Raw genomic sequence first — 23,361 nt, 5'->3', positions numbered from 1 at the left:
GCCATAATGGATTCCTTTAGATGTCTTTACAGGAATCACAGTATGGAATGATGAGACCCCTCTCGGAGCTGCCCTTCTCCATCAACTTCACCTATGGTTAGCTGACCATCCTCCTCCTCCTCCAGAAGGACAGATTGACACCAGCTCCAATGACGATTCTTACATTGGACCCTCACATAGTCCTTCCAACCATTCTTCACCAAGCTATGATTATGATGGATTGCCACTAGCCTATGACACAGATTGAGATAAGGATGCTGTCCCAATCAGAAATCAGGATAAAGATATTGTCACAATCAGAGATCACGATAAGGATGTTGTCCATGTCACTGTACCTACTTTATGTCACTATACCTACCAGTTGTCCTGTAGTATTTCACTGTACCACTTTATGTCACTGTACATACTTTATGTCACTATACCTACCAGTTGTCCTGTACTATTTCACTGTACCCACTTTATGTCACTGTACCTACCAGCTGTCCTGTACTATTTCATTGTACCCACATGGATCCACGAAATCATGTCGGTCACTTGGGTTGCTTTTTAATTTTTTTTTAAAGTTTGGATTTGAAATTCAAAGTCTATATAAGGCCTCCCAGGCCTTATGATGAAGGTAGAGAGCTTCTAGAGCCTCTCAACTTTATTTAGTCATGGTGTGCTGCTTTCCTGTTTACTGCTTTCCTGCTTTGGTGCGCTTCTCTTAGACTTTCTACTTCTGAGTCATGTAAATCCTGTCTAGGTATTTTATATCTATGACCTTGTTGGCTCTTTTTCAGTTTATCTTTTATGCATGAATCTATGATAGTATCTATGTCATCTTAAAGTAGGGGTTGAAGAAGACCGGCTAGCGATGTGCTTTCCCATTTTTGAAGTTGGCAGACATCACACTGTTTGACATGATCTCTGATGGTTTTCCTCATGCCAGGGCAATAGAAAATTGATCTAATCCGCTGCAGGGTTTTGTGATATCCCTCGTGGCTTCTAGCATGTATTTCTTCCATGATTGTAGATGTCAATGGGGACTCAGCCAAAGATAGATTCTATCTTTGAAAAATAGAATCCCTTCTGAGTATCTCCAGGGTCCTACTGCTTCTCCCTACTATATACATTCCACCACTTGTTGTAACTTATCGTTACTAGCGACCCCCTCCTTGATGGGCTCAAGCCACCTTGGTACCGAGCTCGAAATTACGCATAGCTCACTGCTGTCTTGACGTCGTGAGAGAGCATATGCTACTACATTTGCTTTACCTGACTTATACTCAATGAAGAAATCATGCTTCATGAGCTTCATCAACCATTTTTGTTTGGTTGGGGTAGTAATTTTCTATTCCTACAAATACTTCAGACTCCTTTGATCAATTCTCACAACAACCAGCCTCCCCAACACATAATGTCTCCATTTTTGCACTGCAAGTATCAAGGCTAACATCTCCTTCTCCTAAGTGGACAAAAGTAAATTTCTCCCTTATAGTGCTTAGCTAAATAATGCAATGGGCATGTTGCCTTGCATCAGCACCCCTCCTACTCCATGCCCAGAAGCATCGCTCTCGATGATGAATGGTTTGGCGAAGTCAGGCAAGGTGAGCACCAGAGCGTTGGTCATGGCTTCCTTGAGCTGCTCGAAAGCCTCTTCAGCACGCGACGACCACTGGAATTCATCTTTCTTGAGCATGTTTGTTAGCGGAGCTACAATTTTGCCATAGTTCTGGATAAACTTATGATAATACCTAGTTAGTCCAAAAAACCCACGTAAAGCTTTAAGAGTTGCAGGTTTCGGCCACTCCCTCATTGCTGAAATTTTTTTTGGGTCCACGGCTACTCCATCCTGGTTAATGATGTGCCCCATATATTTTACTTCCCTTTGACCAAAGTCACATTTCTCCTTCTTCACAAACAACGGATTAGCCCTCAAAATTGAAAACGTAGTTTCCATATGTTTTAAATGATCTTCTCAATTGGGGCTATAAACTCAAAAAATACTAGTATAAAGTTACGAATGTAATTTTTGACAATGGAATTCATCAATGCTTGAAAAGTGGATGGTGCATTTGTTAGCCCAAACGGCATCACTAGGAATTCATAATGACCATGGTGGATCCAGAATGTAGTTTTCGGTACATCAGCAGGATGCATTGGGATTTGATGATAACCCGACCTTAAGTCGAGTTTGGTGAAGTACGATGCTCTGTGCAACTCGTCCAACAACTTGTCAATAATCAGCATTGGAAATTTATCTTTGATCGTCGTGTGGTTGAATGCCCTGTAATCAACGCACATGTGCCATGACGTGTTATGTTTCTTTACCAGTATTACCATTGAGGAATACGGCTGTTACTGGGTCTAACCACCCCAGATCTCAATAGTTCCGCCACCAACTTCTCTATCTTGGCCTTTTGATTGTGTGGGTACCGATATGGTCTTATGGATATTGGCTCGCTCCCAGCCTTTAGTGGAATTTGATCGTCCTACGCTCTCTAAATTGGCAACCCTTTCGGTTCCTGGAACACGTCCCTATACTTCCGCAATACTGACTCGAGGATTGGCTTAGTAGTAACTTTTGAGATTGTGGGTCGTGAGTTACTTGGTGGTACTTGAAAAGATAATGTGAATATTTGTAGTAAGAGTCCTTCTTTGCTCTGCTTGGTCTTCTTATCAAACTCCACATCATCAATCACGTTATCATCAAGAGTGTGTGATCCATTTAATATTACTTTTTTACCATCCACCTTAAAGGTCATTTGTAACTTGGAGAAATCCACAAGATAGGACCCAAGGAACTCAGCCACTGCACACCCAACGCTGCATCATGTTGACATGTAAGGCTATGAGCTCTTATGTGTCTTAGCCTACATTTGTGGAAATTCCATATATCAAACTGTCATATCCATATGAACGTAACCTTTCATCCAACTGTCATATCCATATGAACGTAACTCTTCAGAAACCCGTTGGAGATCAGGGAACCCTTTCGTTTATCAAAGACCCGTTAGAGAAATACAACGGTTACTCCTTCTTCTCCCTATAAAATGGAAAGCCAAAGAGAGTATGTGCACAACAAGGAAAAGGCGTACATCTTTCTAAAAGGAGAAGGGATAAAAAAATCCGGGCTCTACGATCACCAGCCTCATGGTACCCCTTCTCTGATCTCAGGTTTGATCTTATCCACACTTCTTCAAATTTTGCAAATAATGATATCAGAGCACCCAGGTTCCATTTTCTCTATTTTTTACTCTGAATTTTTTTTAACGATAAAGCTTATGTGATTTGCTTGTTATGATCGATGCCCAAAAATTTTGTGTATTAATCGTGCTTCGAAATATCACTTGTTGCTATCTTATCTTCATTCACAGTGTTATCTTGGTTCACAGTGTTAATTAATTAAACGATAAGTATGCATGCACTCCTTTTGTATTGATCAATTTCAAATCACCTCTATCCCATTTTTTATGGGTTTTGGTTTAGTATTTGAATTGTGAGGGTGATTTGGCTCCGGTTACGGTTATGTTGTTTGCTTTATCTAATAGGATTTAATTTGCTATAAAATATGACTTATATTTTGCATCAAGATAATCACATGGTTTTGACCCATCTTTGCTCATTCCTACTTTGATTAGATCTTCCATATCTAAAATCAATTAATTTACTACAAAATAGGACTTCTATTTGGCATCAAGATAATTACAAAAATTATTTTATACTTAAGTTGTTATGGGGTACACTTCATGGTCCTACGATTTGCCATAAGTTGCAATTGTGCAACCGTGATTTTGTGCCATATGTGGTATAAACATTAATATGTACCCATGTACCATAATAATTGTGTCTATAATTTACACGTGGGAACACATTATAGCTGAGTCTTAGCTTTTGGCTTGAGACGTCCCTTTTGGCTTTTGACTTGAGACGTGCCCATTGGCTTTTGGCTTGAGACATGTCCCTTGGCTTCCCCTTGGCTTGGCTTGAGATGTGCCCCTAGCTTGGCTTGGGATGTGCTCCTTGCTTGAGAGAGAAGAATCCTCTCGGCTTATTTATATATATATTTATTTCTTTATTTAAATATTTACGCCTGGACCAATAGATTGATCAGAAGGTGATCTAGAGTTATCATCAACAAATGAGAGTCGCCTTTTAGCAATTTAAGGAGATGATGCTCTGGGGATACATCGCAATGAAAACATATCTCTTTCAGGTGCTTTGTGAAGGGCAGGCATGAGCGATAAGATCATATCTCATGCTTCAAAATATAAATTGTTGCATCCAAGCAATAAAAAAAGATAAGATGCAAACGGGCTGAATGCAAAATGTACTTGTTTAGGGAAGTGAACGTGATTGTGTAGGTGCTTGAGCCAATGTTTCAGCCATATTGAGCCCAGTTATTGAGTTTGGAGCCACAAAAGAACAGATGAAGGCATGCAAGCATTGTTTCCAATTATAACAGGAACTTCTGCTAAAGCTGAAGTCCTTCCATCCCCATCAATAACAGAGGATTGTATCCAAAGGAAGACTTTGTGCCACAGGAGAAAAAACAGGAGAGGTTGCCCTGCCTATATTGGCAACACCACCTCTCAAATGCAGCCTTATTAATGCTACTCATGAGACCCCCACAATAAGCAACCCATTCTTTAGGCTTCCCAAATCACTTTCCATCTTCCTAGGCAAGCTTTCACCTCTCTTTATTTTGAACAAAATGTTACAAAATATTTTACAAAGAATTGGGAATGTGGCAATAGTTTCAAAAAAAAAATCAAATCTGCAATCTTTCTCTACCCATGGTGGTGCTTGGCCTGGCTTGCTAGATCAGTAAGGATCTGTGTGTTAGAGAGAGAGAGAATGTTGATGCCTTTTAAACACTACTTTCTCCAAAATTCCAAACTTCTAAAGACATTGGAAAGGTTAAATCTTTCCCCAAAAAACCAACTACAAGTGTTTGTTTTTTTTAGAAGGTTTGTACAAATCTACAATTTGCATTTGCATGAATGATCAAATGGTTGTTCAATTCTATTGTATACTGTTGCAATTCGTAATTTGTTATTGTGTGTGTGTGTGTGTGTATATATATATATATAATGCATTTTATTAATACAGCCATGAATTCTTTCTGGCACTTAAGGCAACTGTTTGAATTAGTATTATAACTACTGTTATTTTATACTTAGAGGTTATTCACTAGAGGCATACATCAAGTTGCATTATGAGTGTTGTAGATGTATGGAGAGGCATATGCCTTATCTGGTTCGGACTTAAAAAATTTTAAGTCGGACAATTTTTATGAGTGACAAATTCGCATTAGCGTGAAAATCCTCATGATGGACATTCGTTATGAAAGACATATCTGCAAAAGTGTGAGAAAAACCTCATGACAAGATATTTTCTAAAAGATCATACTCAAAAGCGGGAGTATGCATGTGACCTATTATGCTTGACCGTCATAGCCAAGTGGGAGATGTTGACATATATGGTTATGAGGCCGTACGTGCCTTAGCCTACATTTATGAGAATTTCATATATCCAACGGTCATATCCATATGAACATAACACTTCGTCCAACGGTCATATCCATATAAACGTAACCCTTTAGAAACCTGTTGAAGATCAGGGAACCCTTTTGTTTCTGAGAGACCCATTGGAGAAATACAATTGTTACCCCTTCTTCTCCCTATAAAATGGGAAGCCTGAGAGAGAATGTGTACAACAAGAAAATGACGTACATCTCTCTAAAAGGCGAAGAGATAAAAAATCCGAGCTCTGCGATCACCAGCCTCACGGTACCCGTTCTCTGAATTCGGGTTTGATCTTATACACGCTTCTTCAAATTTTGCCAACACATCACAACCCTTGAGGGGAAGTAGAAAAAAATCTACCTTGATGGGGATCCCTTGTAATTTAACACATACATCCTTACAACAGCCCGGGCTTGACAGTTCCTCTCCACTAGCCACCGCCACTTCAAAGTTTCCTTCTTTTTTAGGTGACAGTCCCACCCTTTCAGCCACCTTATTTCTAATGAAATTGTGTATACTGCCAGAGTCTATCAGAAAGATTACTCGTTGTGGGCCCACTACTCATTGAACTCACATCGTCTGTGAACTTCTGATTCCTGGCGCAGGTGGAATTTCTAGTGTCTCGCCATTCGTAGGAGTTGCATCTGCTTCAACCAGGCCCTCCTCCTCATCACTTGTTCAACTTCCTTTGATGAGGAAGAGTTTCTTGCAACGATGGTCTGGTGCAAACTTCTCATTGCAATTGTAACACAAGCCCTTGGCTCTACGTTCACTCAACTCAGCAGGAGTAAGCTTCTTATGGGCAAGGATATGGGGCTGGAACTTGATGCCTCATTAGAAGCCTTCTTTAACAAAGCTGAGGCAAGGTTCTTGTCGGACTGATTGTGTGATTCATAAAGTCGAGCAAGTCTAATCGCTGTAGATAACGTAGTAAGCTTGCAAGCTTGGACATCAACCTTCATATTTTGCTTCAATCCATTAACAAAACACCCCACTTGGTGCTCCTCTGAGAGTTTTCTGGCTCGTAACAACAGTCTGAAAAAATCAGTTTGGTAGTCTCTCAGAGTTTCGATTTGCCGTAGTTTGGTAAGATCACCGAAAAAATCTTGGTAACATGAAGGGCCATACCTCTCAAAACGTTCCTCCTTGAATACATGCCATGAGATTCGTTTTCCCGCTCCTCCTTCAGTAGTTGGTACCATAATTGAGCATCTCCTTCAAGATTCCAAGATGCTAAAGAAACCTGTTTAGCAGTCGATGTTTGGTGGTACTCAAAAAATTGGTCTGCAAGACAAACCCAACTGATAGGGTCCTCATCGCTGTTAAAGTTTGGGAAGTCCAATTTCACTACCTTAGGTAAAAAACCACCAGTCGTTCCCATTGGAGATCTTCCATCACGCATAGAAATGCTATGGGAAATTTCACCTTACTCTCGACTACCTGCAACATTGTCAAGCTTGGTGTTAATAGCAGCAAACATCTGAAGCATCGACTCCATCATCTCTTTGAATTAACTATCTTGCGCGGCTGCAAGGTTTCCCATCTCCATCTCTAAGCGATCAAGACATTGATCTGCCATGTCTAGCTCTGATACCAAATTGTTGTGTGCTCAAAAGCCTGCTCGAGTAAGTCGTGAATCTGAATCCTATTCTTATGTAAAGAGGTGTAAGAGGGATTGAGCTGAGAGAGAGGGAGTTACTTGAATACGGAAAAACCTCTTCGAAGAGAGAAGAAAAAAGAGGGGTAAGAAGAGGCTTATCGAAAATCATCACAGCACAGAAAAACCTCTTCGAAGAGAGAAGAAAAAACAAGGGGTAAGAAGAGGAGAGAGAAACCTACAATATATGAATCTTTCTGAAGAGTACAACCAAAAGTATCATCTTTATGTTCATGTTATGTGAAGTTTTAGAAAGAAACGGGTTGAATGATTCATTTTTGTATATTTTCTCTCTCTAGATTTTGGTTTTTTTTTTTACCTTTTTTCTCTGTGGGTAATGATAGGAGGAAGATGGATTGCTAATGAAGAGATATGGGGTTGAGCGATAGGGATACATCTTCTTCTCGTTGGTCCAAGAGTCCAACAATGGTGTAGAGGGAGAGATGGAAGTTATTGCTTTGAATCTTCCCTATTCTTATTGTCTTCAGGCCTTGTTTGAAATCCCCATGTAATGTAAAGAGAGAGAGAGAGGTAGAGAGAGAATACGCTGAGAACCCAAAAGATAAAATTTAAAATTTTAGGTTCTTCAAAAACCGTAATTGGCATGATTTCGGTTTTTTGAGAAACCGAAATTGGGTAGTTTCGTTTTTTTTTTTTTAAAATGGTTATGAAGTCCAAAAATGAGACGTATCAGTAATAACAAAAAGTATTTTGTATTTTGATAATAACATAAACTACAACGGATATTTACGTAATTTTTCCTATAAGTTTTTAGCTTTTAAAACAAATAGTATGAAATCAGGAATGTTGAATTTACTTGAATTGAATTTGTTGTTTCATGTTACAATCCAAATTTGTTTTCCACTCAAACTTGAATTGAATATGTTGTTTCATGATACAATTCAAATTTGTTTTCCATGAAATGTTCCTTCTTGAGAAATTATAAAATTGATAAACTTTATGAAATTGATAACTCCATTGTCTTTTGGTATGGTATTAGTACATTGGTTGTTTTGCACAAAGCCAAAAACGTTTATTTATGATGAGGATCGACCTTGTAATATTTGTTGTACGGGCGTGAAAAGTACAAAATAATTTGTATAATATGTTCCCTAGGGTGCATATTGTACACTTAATCCCATGAAAAAGGCCTGCTTAAAGGTACTATCTAGATAAAAAATTTAGGGACCTAGAGTTTTTGAATCACCATATAAGTATTTTTATAAAACATTTAAATTTTGACTTTCTAGATATCCCAAAAACAAAAATTTGGTGAGAGAGCATATACCCAAGGGAGCATACAATCACTTGAAGTTCATAGTCCTATTATATAATAGGGAAGATGAACTCTACCCCTCCCAGAAATTTCCATCCTTATTAGTCTCTTATGTTCACCAAAATCTCTTGTACCCATGAATTTCAAATTTTGGAACCGTTACCCCTAATAATGTTTTTTTTGTTATGTTTTACAATTTTGATATGATTATTTTACAAAATGCCAAACCCCTGCATTAGTCAACTTTCTTTCATTTATCTTCTATTGCCTAAAACCAATCTTACCTCTGTAGATCCCGCTCTATCAACTTAGACATGAAAAGAAAATGAATTTTCTTTTCTAATATTATAAACTATTTTACTATTGCATCAATATCTTTTGAACTTGAAAATGATTAATCAAGATCTTTATTACTATTATTAATGGATTATTAATATTTATTTATTCATTTAATTAAATAAATTTCTCAAATAGCAATAAGAGATGAATTATTTAACAATTAATATATGGGTGCAGTTTCCATAAGGTTGCAACCTTAAATAATCCAATTAAGGCGTACCTCTAAAATTTATCATAACATGTAATTTTGTTGCAAAAAATTCTTAGGATTATCTTAAAATCTATTTTCATATCTGATTAAAAAATTTTAAACTCCAAAAATAGGTAAAATCAAGGAGATCTATAAACATATGAAAATCTTGAAAATGTACATCCTAGATAATGTGTTGCAAGATGTACTATTTCTGAGACTCAAAAACTTTTTTTTATATATATATTCATACATCTCGATGTCAAGATGATCAAATAGAAGGTTTTTCAACATTAAAACAACATTTCCGATTGATTTTTGAGGTGCATCTGTAATTCTATATTTTAAGGTTGCAACTTTATATAAACTTTTCCCTTAATATATTGTTGTTGTTATTATTTTAATTATTATTCATTATAACTGTTATTAATATTATCATCAATAAAATTTGTATATAAGTCAACAAAAAAAATAAAATACGGAGGACTAATGTATGACTTGGACATCTTATGATCAAATTTGTAAAAAGAACAAAAAAAAACATAATTAAAGGGCTAATGGTCCCAAAGTTTTAAACTTGAGGGGGTGCAAGGGATTTTGGTGATCCAAAAAGACTAATAGGGATGAAAATTTCGGGGAGGAGAGTGAAAGTCATTTTTCCTATATAATATAACATATGATATCAAAAACTATAATCTTAGTATAATTTTAAAGGTGAGATTTTAAACATGACCGACCCATTGAACCTTCAAAAACATTTTGAAGGGACACGTAGTCATCAAAGCTAACATGGGATTCACTTAAAGGAGTTGAAGGTTTATATTAAATACTAAGAAGGTTGCCTACAAATTAATGGGCCCAATGCAGTTTGTTGCTATTCTGCGGTTTAAATGGTGGCTTTGGAAATGATTTGATCATGGAAACAATGGTCTTTTTCCCTGGTTTCAGATTGTTGGGTTTCTTTTAAATAATTTAAAATATACTGTGTAGCCAGAAACTTTTCCAGAAAAATACCTGATAGCCATGAATATCTTAGGAAAGTGGACTTCAATGATTGGGATCAGAAGAGAGATTAGAAGGAAAGTAGACTTACGTTGATTAGGATCAGAATATAGATAGAGAAAGAGAGATTTTCTCCCTCCATCATCCCCGCCAGCAACCTTGCTCTCTCTCATTCTCATTCTCTCTCTCAGTTGCTCTCCTGGTCTCTCTCTAACAACTGCTCTCTCTCGCACTAAGACACATCTCTCCCTCTCTCTCTAAGAAAGATGCTCCTCTCTCCCCCTCTCTTTCTCGCTGGTTTTGGAAGGTCAGAAAGGCATCATGACAATAACAGTATTGTGATTCCTTAGGACTCTTAAGGATTGTACTAGAACCTGCTATGACCATCACAGTTTTATTAGAATCATAATGGCCCATGAGGCCTATTTAAAACATCATAGTTCTATTAAAACCATGATGGTCTAAGATGTATCCTTGGACCATCTCGGTTTTATAAGAACCATGATGGTCTTTAAAAAATGTTTGCATCAACTTGCCAAGACCCTGAGGGCCTTGGACCATTACAGTTTCAATAAAATTGTAAAAAGTATTATTGGAAAAATAGTAATCGTCCCATTAATAGGCATGCATGAAGATTTCAAAGAAGTTGTGTATAATTTCAAAGTTTTTCAGAAAAAAAGGATACTCCTTACCCTTTTATTATTGACTTGTCATTGCTACAAAAGGGATTATAACATTTATGAATCCACGTGGAGTGGATGTTTCTTTCTTAAACGCAACCCGAGTTTCTACCAAGCCCTCCAAAAAAGAACCTATCATTGGCATGTATTGAAATGCTATAGCAATTAGGTGCCTCCACAAATATTTCCAAGTCCGGGGGTATCTCGTAGTTGTAAGAAGAATCAACGACCCTTAAATTACTTAAATTACTGAAGTAGGCCGCTTTCCCATGGCCCTCAAAAGCGATCATATGGACATGGGAAAAAACATAGATTTTAAGTTTTGAAAATAGTATATTGTGTGACGTATTTGTGGATCATCAATTTTCATGATTTTCAAATTTTCATAGATATGTCGATCTTTGAAGCTTTAATCTTTATAAATAAATATAAAAATATATTTTAAGGCCATAACAATGATTTTCAATATTAAAACTATATTTGTTGATACTATTTAAAGGTTGGCTCTAATTTGATTGTTTAGAGTCTAGACCGTATACAAACTGCATGCGGAAAAGTTTTATTTTAAAAATATTTTATCTCAATATTAAAATTAATTTTAGAATGTCCAAAATATTTTAAAAATAAAAATTACATTTAAATTTATAAACATTAAATTTCAAAGTTAATGTATTATACTAAACCGTGAACAAAAACAGGTGTTAAAATGTCATTGGTCGCCACGTAAACTTCAACACGTAAAAGTTGCCACGTAATCTATTTCTTGGTTGCCACGTAAAAGTGATCTATTCCTTGGTTGCTACGTAACAGAAGAGGTCCTCCTATATATAAAATAAATTTTTTTTTTGTTTTTTTGGAAAGTAAGAGCTCCTCCTATTTTATATATAAAAGATGCAATACCAGTCAAGAACTAAGTGCGGACGTGTTGTCCTCTTGTTAAGAGTTCTCACCAATTATTTAAAAATCGGCGAGTCGAACCGAACTCATCCGGTTCAATTCGAAAATCGGCACAACTCGTGTCAGTTTCAACATAAAACTAAAAATCGCCCGGTTCTAGAGCAGAATCGCCAGTTCTTACCCGGTTTTGTCCGATTCTAACGGTTCTGTCCCTGTTCTAGCCTCAAAAGCATATTCACATGTGTATGAGTCATGCATGCGACATGCACCACTCCTACATGTGTGTACGTGTGACCCAAGCGGTACACACACTCCCACACGTGCCATACGTGCGACACTCACATGCACGCGTGCACGACCCGGCCCAATTCGACTCGAAAATCGGCACAACCCGTGCCGATTCTAGCACAAAATCGGGAACCGCCCGGTTCTAGAGTAGAACCGCCGGTTCCCACCCGGTTCTGTCCGGTTCTAATGGTTCTCTCCCAGTTCTAGCCTCAAAAGTACCTTCACACGTGTACGTGTCACGCGTGCGTCATGCACCACTCCCACACGTGTGTACGTGTGACACAAGCGGTACACACGCTCCCACACGTGCCACACACACTCCCACACGTGGCATACGTGCGACACGCACATGCACGTGTGCACGGCCTCGCCCGGTTCGACTCAAGAATCTGCACAACCCGTGCCGGTTCCAGCATAAAAGCGAGAACCGCCCTGTTCCCACCCGTGCACGCGTGCACGTGTGCCACACACACTCCCACACGTGCCATACGTGCGACACGCACATGCACCCATGCATGTGTGCACCGGTTCGAGCCGGTTCAGGTATCAAAAACACCTTCACACGTGTGTACGCGTCACACGTGCGACACACACCACTCCTACATGTGCCACACGTGCGACATGCACGCGTGCATGTGTACGGATGCCCTAGTGCCACACACACTCCCACTCCCACATGTGTCATACGTGCGACACGCACATGTACGCGTGCACGTGTGCCACACATACTCCCACACGTGCCATATGTGCGACATACACAACCCGTCACACGTGCGACACACACCACTCCCACATGTGTGACACGCACATGCACGCGTGCATGTGCACGGATGCCTTAGTGCCACACACACTCCCACACGTGCCATACGTGCGACACGCACATGCACATGTGTACGTGTGCCACACACACTCCCACACGTGCCATACGTGCGACACGCACATGTACGCGTGCACATGTGCACCGGTTCTAGTTGGTTCCATATGTGCGACATGCACGTGCATGCAGTTCTAGCCGGTTCAAGCCTCAAAAGCACCTTCACACGTGTGTACGTGTCGCACGTGTGACACACACATGCATGCGTGTATGTGTATGGATGCCCTAGTGTTTTCACCAGTGTTTGAAAACTCGTCGAGTCGAGCCGGACTCGCCCGGTTAGACTCGAAAATGGTTTGCTACCGAGCCGGTTCTACGAAAAACCCCGGAATCGCCCATGTCTAAAGAGAATCGGGCGATTCCCAATAGTGGATAGCAAGTCTCACCGAAAAAATAGTGAATCGCGAGTCTCACCGACCCAATAGTGGATCGCGAGTCTCACCGAAAAAATAGTGAATCGCGAGTCTCACCAAAAAAACTTGTATTTTTTGAGTTTACACGAGGCTACCTCACGGGAGTGACACGTGGCCACTTCACGGGAGCAACACGTGGCCACACATGGTAACTCACCTCACGTCTGCCCCCTCACTTTCCTACACGTACAATAGGGTTACACATGCCTTTATAGAGAACCAAGCAACACTTATCCTTCGATGTGGGATAATTCCCACAAAAAAGCATTAAAGCAAGATGATTGAATATATATTATTATAGAAGCTAATAGAATCACGTGAGGCGATGTGGTCGTGTTGGTTGACAACACCGATTTTTCGGTGGACATCTTGAGTTTGAACCCTTAGCACACAATTTTGAGTTCGAACCCATTAGCACACAACAAAAAAATACAAAAAAAATTTTGTTGTCAAAAAAATAAACAAAGGCAGAAAATACTATTGTAAAAAAATAGAAAAAATATAAAATAAAAGGCTTTTCAAGATAAAGATAAAAAAGATAATACAATATTTTTTTTATTTTTCTTATAAAAAAATAAAAATTGTTGTCAAAAAAATAAACAAAGGCAGAAAATACTGTTGTAAAAAAATAAAAAAAATATAAAATAAAAGGCTTTTCAAGATAAACATAAAAAAGACAATACAACATTTTTTATTTTTCTTGTAAGAAAAATACAAGGTAATATAACAAGTATTTCTTGCAAAAAAATAAAACAAAAGGCATAAAAAATAAAATGTACTTTGGCAGCATCATTTTTTTATTTTTCTTGTAAAATAAAATAAAAAGTAATACAACAAGCAAAAAAAAATGTAGTACAACATCTTCTTCTTTTGTCAAAAAAAAAACAAAGATAATCAACAAGTATCATATTTTTCTTGTAAAAAAAAAAAAAAAAGATAACACAATAAGTATTTCTTGTCAAAAACATAAAAGGTATTTCTTCATACAACCTATGAATAAATAGTTTAATTATATTTTTTTATTTTTATAACATGATGGTCTTTAACATAAATTTAGTAATATTAATTTAAAGATAGGTTTCATACAATGAGGCCGTTTGAAATCTCTCTTTCTACTAACAATCTCTTCCACTAATTTATTCTAGAAACCTAAAAAATTAAAGAAAATTGGTACGCATTCTAATAATTTCTACATTGATAACCAAATCTTTTATTTTATTTATTAATTTTTGTATTATAAATCAAGTAGTGTACTATTTTTCTTACAGTTATCAATAGTGTATTTTAAATTAGATGATATTATAAAATATTTTAGATTTGTTATTATTTATATAATAAAATAATTATAAAATATTGTTGGTATATAATATTATAGTTAGTTAGGTTGTAATAATTTGGGTTTTTTTAGAGGATTAGGGTTTTCCGTCAATTCGAGATTTTAGTGGCCAATTTTTCATCGATTTAGTCAACTCTTTCTTGTAGTCCATATATGATTATATACTTAATCTACAATAATTCGATGATTTTTTTTGTGTAATGTAAATTTAATGGTCAACATAAGTTCATACAGGGAAAGAACATCCCAATATTCATAAATTGATGAAAACAATGAAAGTTAATAATGTTGTACCATCATTTCTTATTGGATTCCTAAAAAACAACATTTATAATGAATTTTAATAATTTTTTTAAGGCTTAATCCGAACGATTCGGCCTGATTCGGCCTTATGTTTATCTTCCAATTACATAGTTATTTATATAGCATATTTGAATACTCATCCTTTGATGTGGGATAATTCTCAAACATCATTAAATGAAAACAAAATGTAAATATATGTTATTAATAGGCAATTTTAAACACATATGCTAAGGAGGCATGATGGTTATCACTAATGTTATTTGCTTTGACTTCTCAAATTCGAATCGTAGTTTATCCCTTCTTGAGCTAATTTTTGTTTCCCATTGGGCATATAATAAGTTAAAGTGTTATTTTCAACATTTGTACATATTTTATTAATTTTTACATTGATAATCAAATCTTTTATTTTATTTATTAATTTTTACATTATAAATCATGTAATGTACTATTTTTCTTACAGTTGTCAATAATACATTTTAAATTAGATAATATTATAAAATATTTTTAATTTGTTATTATTTGTCTAATAAAATAATTATAAAATATAAACTAATAATTATAATTTCAATATATAATATTATAATTAGTTAGGTTGTAATAATTTTGGATTATAGTTAGTTAGGCTGTAATAATTTGGGATTTTTTAGCGGATTAGGGTTTTTCGCCAAAACGAGATTTTAATGGCCATTCTTTCATTGATTTAGTCTACTCTTTATTATAGTTTATGTATAATTATATATTTTATCCATGATAATTCTATGATTTTTCTTTTATATGATGTAAATTTAATACTGAAGTTTATATAGGGAAAGAGCATCTCAATATTCACAAATTAATGAAAAAAATGAAAGTTAATAATGTAATACTCTCATTTCTTATTGGATTCCTAAAAAACCACATTTATAATGAATTTTAATAATTTTTTCGAATTTTTTTGAAACTTTAATCTGACCGATTCAGTCGATTCCCGATCTCTGTAATCGATTCACCGATACAAATCGATTTTTGATATGCCCGATTTGTCTGGGTCGCTTTTTATACCATTGGGTCCCACAAAGGAGCGAGCCGCCTTTCAATTATTTTCTTCAAGGTATGAGCGAGCCGCCGTCAGTACTTTTATTCAAGGTTTTGTAATTTCATTGGATTAATAGAATTTTATGTGGTGTGCATATAGTGGTCTCCCTGGACCAAAGACTAAATTGTACACTTGGTCTGGCGGCTGGAACACTAGATCAGGGCCTTTGGTCATTAGTACGACCTAAAATCACCTGAAATATCATTATCCTTGATAAACAAATTGAGCTCAAAATTTAATAAACAGGGGATGCGTCCATCAAGATAGCCTCTATAAATCCCCCTCTTTCTACACAAATCATAGGCATCCTTAGATCAAAGATGGGATCTCATGTAGCTGGTAAAACCCACGCCCTATGCGTCCCCTTCCCTGCACAAGGGCACATAAAGCCCATGATGCAGCTAGCCAGGCTCTTGCATTCCAAAGGCTTTTACATAACATTTGTCAACTCTGAGTTCATCCAAGATCGGATTACTGAAGCAAACGGTCAAGTTGCGGCCACCGGATTCGATGATTTTCTGCTAGAAACAATACCCGATGGGCTACCCTCGTGCCATGGAAGGACCACAAATGTGATTGAGCTTTGTGAGTCAACTAGGAAGAACATGAAGGCTCCCTTTAGGGAACTCATGACTAGGCTCAAGTGTAGTCTAGGTGTGCCTGGCGTGACGTGTGTGATCTCCGATGGGCTTATGAACTTCACTCAAGAGGTTGCCGAGGAGTTTGGGGTCCCAAGAGTGACCTTTTGGACCACGAGTGCTTGTGGATATTGGGCGTACCTTCAGATTCCTGAGCTCATAGAGAGAGGATACGCACCCCTCAAAGGTATGTTGCATGTATGTCTAACCTTTTGAGTAGGCATCTAATTTATATGTAACTTTAGGGTTATCAGTTTATTGGGCATGGCTTTCTTATCTAGGGAGAGAAACACTAATAGCAAGTATGCAACCCTCGCTTATATATATATATATATATATATATATATATACCCTCCTATTGTTCATATATATCTCTCCAATCGTTCTTTTTTCCTGACACTTGAACTATAATGGCTTCCGTTCCTATTGTTCATATATATCTCTCCAATCGTTCCTTTTTCCTTACACTTGAACTATAATGGCTTCCGATCACTACGTCAGGTTCTGATTTCTTTTTCCTTAGGTAATAGAAGAACTAGTGGCCATTTTCTCTCTCCAGCAACTTTGGGTTTTTGTCTTTCTATGTTTTCCTAGGGTAATAGAGGAACCAATGGCCATTTTTGACTTATATGGGCTGTCTAATTAAAGAATTCCTGTTGCTTTCTTCTCCAGCTGCTCTTACTAAGAAACTAATATTTGCGCTTGTATCTAAAGGGAAAGAGCTTGTGGCCTGCTCTATATATACACCGCACCTTTTGCAAACAAACCCACCAAAAAATCAAATCTATCCCCATTCAACCAAAAAAAAATCAGCTCCATTTGTTTTGAACATGGGCTCTGATTCAGGCATGAAAATAGCAGTACTTGATTTCTGTGGTAATTTGATACCAGGCACTGAGAGATGGAGATGGAAAACCCTAACACGAGAGGTGCGAGATGCTCTGGAGGGCCTTGAGACCAGGGTATTTCGAGGTTGTGTACAATATTGCAGTCCTTGAGTCTCTGCAGAAGGAAATGTTCTATGCTATTAAGGAATTCTTTGGTCTTCCCCAAGAAACAAAGGTGAAGAACCGATCTGAGTACCTTTTCTGGGGATATATGGCACATATACCTCAGATTCCATTTTTTGAGGCCACAATGCTAGATAATTTTTAGAGATAGAGAGGAGAAAGAGATGATGTAGAGGCGAATTTGTTCGCAACTTTGAGTTTTAGAGTTGGAGCAAGATGGAGTTTTGCCGAAGAAGAAAAGTTTGGATAGGGTATCATTTTAGTGTTTTTTGAGATAAAAAATTTAGGGTCAAAGGGGTCCAAGGGTTGTAAGATATAAAAAATAGAGACCTTTTGCTTACAAGTAATATTTTTCAATTCTTGGGTCTCATGAGATATAAAAGTTAAAAATAGAAGATAAAGAGATATTTTTTCTAAATTATATCCTCAAGCTCGAGCATAATCTACATTCACTTCCCCTATTAGAGAACTATCTTGGAGTGTCTCTTGCAATTTCAAATCTTCAGAGTATAATCAATATCTCATATATCATGTAGCCAACCCCAAATAGTTTAACAAAGGTTCCGATGATAATGAACCAACATATCATATATAAAAACGTTTGAATTATAGTGGAGTCATTTTTGTCCGCTTCTCTTTACATCAATTCGGTTTCCAAATTTGAATTGTAGTGGCATGTAGAAATTTATTCATGTAAGAGTGGAGAAAGATTTGTTATGTGACCAATACCATCAATCCACATTAGGCCATTGAGTTTTTACAACTGAAAGAAAATAATAATAAGTAACAAAATGTATTTAGTGGAAGTTTAAAATAATGAGGATCGGGCTTGGGCTTGAGTGATTGGCCATGTCAAACAACTCTACATCTCAAATTTAATTCCTATATTGAACTTCTCAAAACAAAAAGAAAGTTTAAAATAATGACGAGACCCTTAATCAACAACAAAATGTTAACAAAAATGAAAAGTCATGAGATTGTAAGTTATATACCCTTTATATTAGACACCAAAAGATACATTTTCTTTGTTTTTGGGTAATTTAGTGGGGAAAACATGCCCCAACCCATTTTTTCAAATAATTTAGGAGTTAGTTTTGTCAAGGTGTTAGTGGGACGGTATACGTGGAAATAAAAACCACAATATGGTGATTAGGGTGTGGGGTGGCTACCACCACGACTCCTACCCCTTTTTCAACACCACCAAAAGACACTACTTTTGAATGAATGCAGTTTTTTTCGTTTCCTCTTTCCATTTTGAGATTGTAGTCACTGAGAGAAACATGAACTGCATTTGCCTACAAATGGTCAAAATTTGTTTATAAAAAAGAAGTAAATAATTAAAGAAGGACATTTGGTCTGCCCATGTTTCGACCAAAACAATATTTGTCCCTCTCCCATTTTAGGGGTCTCAAGGCATTTATTTCGCCCCAAATTTGGTAGTCACAGGATCTTGGTTTGGTCCAAGAAGATTTTAAAGGCAAATATTGGAAAGGAGTAAAAAATAATTTTCTTGAGTGGAGACAATGCATGAACATGAGCCCTTTCATTCTACAGAAAGAAAGCATTTTGTTAGAATTGAAGGCTTAAGGAATATGCTTAAGGGAAAACTTTCTAAGAGACCCCACCCACTTGATCCCATTTCTTAGCCATTTGATCTGAATAGGCGTCTGGGATTGCTTATATCATAATATATGTCTCTCTCTCCCCCTCTTTCTATTTCCTTAATTTCTAAATCTTTTTATTTTTTTTAGTAGTTATGAAACACTTATCTATTATGAATTTCTGTCACTTTATCAATATCTTGCATATTTACATGGTTATGTTAATACTAGTAGACCAATGGATCAGGGGGTAATTAATGTTTCCTATAGACAAACAAATTTGTATTTTACAGAAATGCATTCCATTCTCATGAGATGCACCGCAAACTAACACCAAAATTATAATGAAACATGATTGCTTATCAATAATATCTTCTTCTTTTTTAATGCTAAATTGTCTTCTTAATAAATCAGAGGGCATGCATTACCATTTCGTATTAGAGTGAAAATCGCTTGAAAGAGTGGGATGTGTTAGAAAATTCACATCAAATGGACGTGAACTCTAATTTACTATTGAGTGAAATTATTTTTCTTGAGTTGAACTTTCAAAAACTAAGTTTTTAAGTTAAGTCACTTTAGTTAGCAAAAAGGAGCTTAATCATATGTACATTTGATTGGACTTTGTTTAATGGTTGTTTTAGGCTTGAATTTTTTATTGTGTGTGAGTGCAGATTTAAGCAGCCTTGCTGAAGGGTACTTGGAAACCACTCTAGACTGGGTTCCAGGAATGCCCAATGTTTGTTTCAAGGACATGGTATCTGTTGTTAGGACCGCTGATCCAGATGACTTCCTTCTTAACTATAGCATAACAGAATCTCAGATGGCACTGAGGACTTCGGCCCTCATTCTCAACACATTTGATGATTTGGAGAAGGATGTTATTAAAGCTATGAGATCTCGAATCGCTTGCCCACTTTACACAATCGGTCTTCTTCTAACCTTTAGCAAACACGAATCCAAAGGAGAGGATAAGTCTATTCTGACGAGTTTGTGGAAAGAAGAGAATGAGTGCTTGGCTTGGCTCGATAAACAACAATTTATGTCGGTTTTATATGTGAACTTTGGTAGCGTCGCGGTGCTAACTCTTGATCAACTCAATGAGTTTGCTTGGGGCCTTGCTAATAGCCATAAACCCTTCATATGGATCACTCGTAGAGATCTCATGATGGGTGAAGCCGCTATTTTGAGCCAAGAGTTCATGGATGAAATTAAGGATAGGGGGTTGATTGCAAATTGGTGCAACCAAGAACACGTGCTTTCTCACGCTTCAGTGGGTGGGTTTTTGACGCATAGTGGTTGGAACTCTATTCTTGAGGCCATCTGCAATGGTGTGCCTGTCATATGTTGGCCATGTTTGGGAGAGCAACCAACCAATTGTAGGTATGCCTGCACTGAGTGGGGTTTTGGCATGGAGATAGACAACAATGTCAAAAGGGAAGAGGTGGAGGACAAAGTGAGGATGTTGATGGAAGGGACGAAGGGAAAGGAGATGAGGACCAAAATAATGAAGTGGAAACAGATAGCAGAGAAGGCTATCAAACCAGGAGGCTCCTCTTATGAGAATCTAAATGCTTTAGTGAGGGAAGTCCTTTTTAAGAATTATGAGAACAATTAGATATTTAATGTTCTTCATATCATTTTATCCTATGCTATGTATTAAGAATTCGCAGTTGTGACCAAGTTTTTGTATTAAATTTATGTGATTGAAGCTCTTGTGGCGATTATGTTTCGCCATTGTTACAAGCCCATGTCTAGGTTTAAGCTGACCTTTTTGAAGTTTATTCCATTTATGTCAGATTGAATCTGATGAGCTTATCATCGGTTTATTTGCTTCCCTGAAAATATGCATAGTTATCACCTTTATGGCATGAAAAACCAAGAGCACCATATCTAGCACTTTCTTTGTAGACAACTTTTGATTATTTTTATTGCCCATATGTATTCATGAATAAACTTGAGAGACTACATATCATTATTTTGTTCTTGTAATTCTCAGTGTTGTGTGTGAAAGCTCTAAAAGCTGATGACTTGATTTTTGGCAAAGAGCCAAAAAATAATAAAATGGCCACAAGCAAAGAACAAGCTAGAAAAATAAATCAAACGAAAAATGCGAGTGACTCTTACCAAAGAGAACCAGTGCCTCTCACAAAACCTCTCTCCACGCTTTCTCTCGCATCACCCAATGCCTCTCTATAATTTTGACCTTTCTCTTTCTAGAGAGAGAAAAAAAAGACAACAAAAGTGTATCATCTCTATATTTCCATAAGTGCATAGTGTCACAATCGCCCTATCCATCTTTGTGATAAATTTTCCATCGAGTAGCGTAATAACATGATTGCTCAAACGAACGAGAAAAACAAGATTAGAGCCCTATCCTCGTCATAAGGTGTATTGTTGTTACGTCTAGTATGATCAATTTGTGAGGAACTTTGACATATATAAGTTATTAAGTTTGGATAAAAGTATTGTTGCCAAATCCTCATTGACATGTGCAGATACCTCCCTCTGGTTACGGCAATTCCTAAAAAACAAGACCACACAAACCCTAGTAAACCATAGTTTAATTAAACCCAATCATCTTATCCTAATATCCTCACATAGTCACCTTAGAAACTCATGAGTCCTGCATACCCAAAACACTGATCTAACATCCAGAAACCTAAAACCGAGACCCTAAATTCCTAGCCTTATAGACCCTCGAAACTATCTCAACTTTTACCAAATTTGGTTTCAAATTATAGAGCAAGTTACAAGATTTCTAATGGTCTAAAAATGGCTTGAATTCGACTTACGATTAGAAACTTATGGCACGGTTGATGTTGTTTAAAGAAATGATGATTTAGTCTCCAATGAGCCTGCACACCTTTTAGCGATGCGCTGCATGGCCCGATGTGTAAGTGTTCGTTTTAAACCTGTTTTGATTTATTTTGGGTCGATTGTTTATCAAAAAATCCAAAAAATTTAAAAAAAGAATCCCTCAAAGCCCAGAGATTATAAGAACTAATTTCCAGCTTAACCCTTATTCAACCTATAAATATCCCATAGAAAATAGAGATGCGGACGAGTGAAAATCGTAAGCATATGTCATACAGTACAATCGTGGTCCAATTAAAAATGGTTTGAACTTTATTTTTTCTTAGGGTGCCATTTGTATAAGGTATCAACCTTAAACAATCTAGTGCGCATTTAAATTATACTAGAAGACGTAGTTTTGGTGTTAGAAAAGTTTTGTGGCGGCCTAAAAACGTGTTTTTAACCTATAATTGTGAAACTTAAGCCTCTTAAAATAATGCAAGTCTATTAGATATAAAAACACTTGAAAATATTGAAAATTGGCGGTCTAGATAATGTAATGAAGGGGCCTTGTCGTAACTTTTAAAAAGAAATAACATGTGTCAAAACAGAACAAATGGTCTGATAGAGATAGAGAGGACTACTACTAATTTCTATTTGCATAAAGCAATAATTTAGGGTAAACGCATGCAACATTCATATAGAAGATAGAAGAGCCCTATATCTTAAAAGAGTTCATGAATGGATATGGTTTTGCCAAGGGATTGAAAAGTTGTTGATATTTAAAAAGAAAAAAGTTTATATATGTGGTTGCAACCTTAAAATATAGAATTAGAAATGCATATAAAAAATCCATCAGAAAATGTTGTTTTAAGGTTAAATAATTGATCATTTCAGTATCGAGATGTATTGATATGAAAAAATAAATTAAATATTTTTTGACTCCGAAAAATACTGCATCTTGCAACACACTATCTAGACCGACCACTTTCAAGATTTTTATATGTTTATACAACTCCTTGATTTTAACCATTTTTGGACTTTAAAATTTTATAATTAAAAATAAAAATAGATTTTCAAATAATCCTAAGAATGTTTTACACCAAAATTACATATTATGATAAAATTTGGAGGTGCACCTTAATTGGGTTGTTCAACCTCATACAAGCCACACCCTTTTAAAAATAGTCAACACTCATTGGGAACATTCGATTTGGTCATATTTTTTATACTTCTTTGGGCCGAATTGAGAATCAATAATATTCTTTCCCAAACCCACTATTCCCCTTCTATAATATACTTTTTTGTTGATCTATGTTATCGAACAAAAATTTTATAGAATGAAATAATTTATGCAATTTTTCTCTCCCTATTTTATCAATTTTAATTTTAGGGAAAAGTTTATATATAGAGAGTTGTGGCTCTAAACAATCAAATTTGAGCCTACCTCAAAAATCTCATTAGAAAAGGTTGTTTTGATGC

At 36.5% G+C, this 23,361-nt stretch overlaps 1 protein-coding gene across 1 annotated transcript; it reads left to right on the top strand.

Annotated features, from left to right (window-relative positions):
- The first annotated feature begins 16,138 nt into the window (after window positions 1–16,138).
- Window positions 16,139–20,829, top strand: LOC18448228 (7-deoxyloganetin glucosyltransferase). Its single transcript, XM_011630234.3, has 2 exons — window positions 16,139–16,662; window positions 19,758–20,829. The coding sequence occupies exons 1-2, from the start codon at window positions 16,158–16,160 to the stop codon at window positions 20,699–20,701; spliced, it is 1,449 nt and encodes a 482-aa protein (XP_011628536.1). The 5' UTR covers window positions 16,139–16,157; the 3' UTR covers window positions 20,702–20,829.
- Window positions 20,830–23,361: the final 2,532 nt, after the last annotated feature.

This window comes from Amborella trichopoda, chromosome 5, assembly GCF_054954075.1.
Source record: "Amborella trichopoda isolate Santa Cruz 75 chromosome 5, AtrichopodaSantaCruz75HAP2 v2.0, whole genome shotgun sequence".
Taxonomy (NCBI): Eukaryota; Viridiplantae; Streptophyta; class Magnoliopsida; order Amborellales; family Amborellaceae; genus Amborella; species Amborella trichopoda.
The sequence above is the reverse complement of the archived record's forward strand: the minus strand, read 5'-3'. Positions and strand labels throughout refer to the sequence as shown.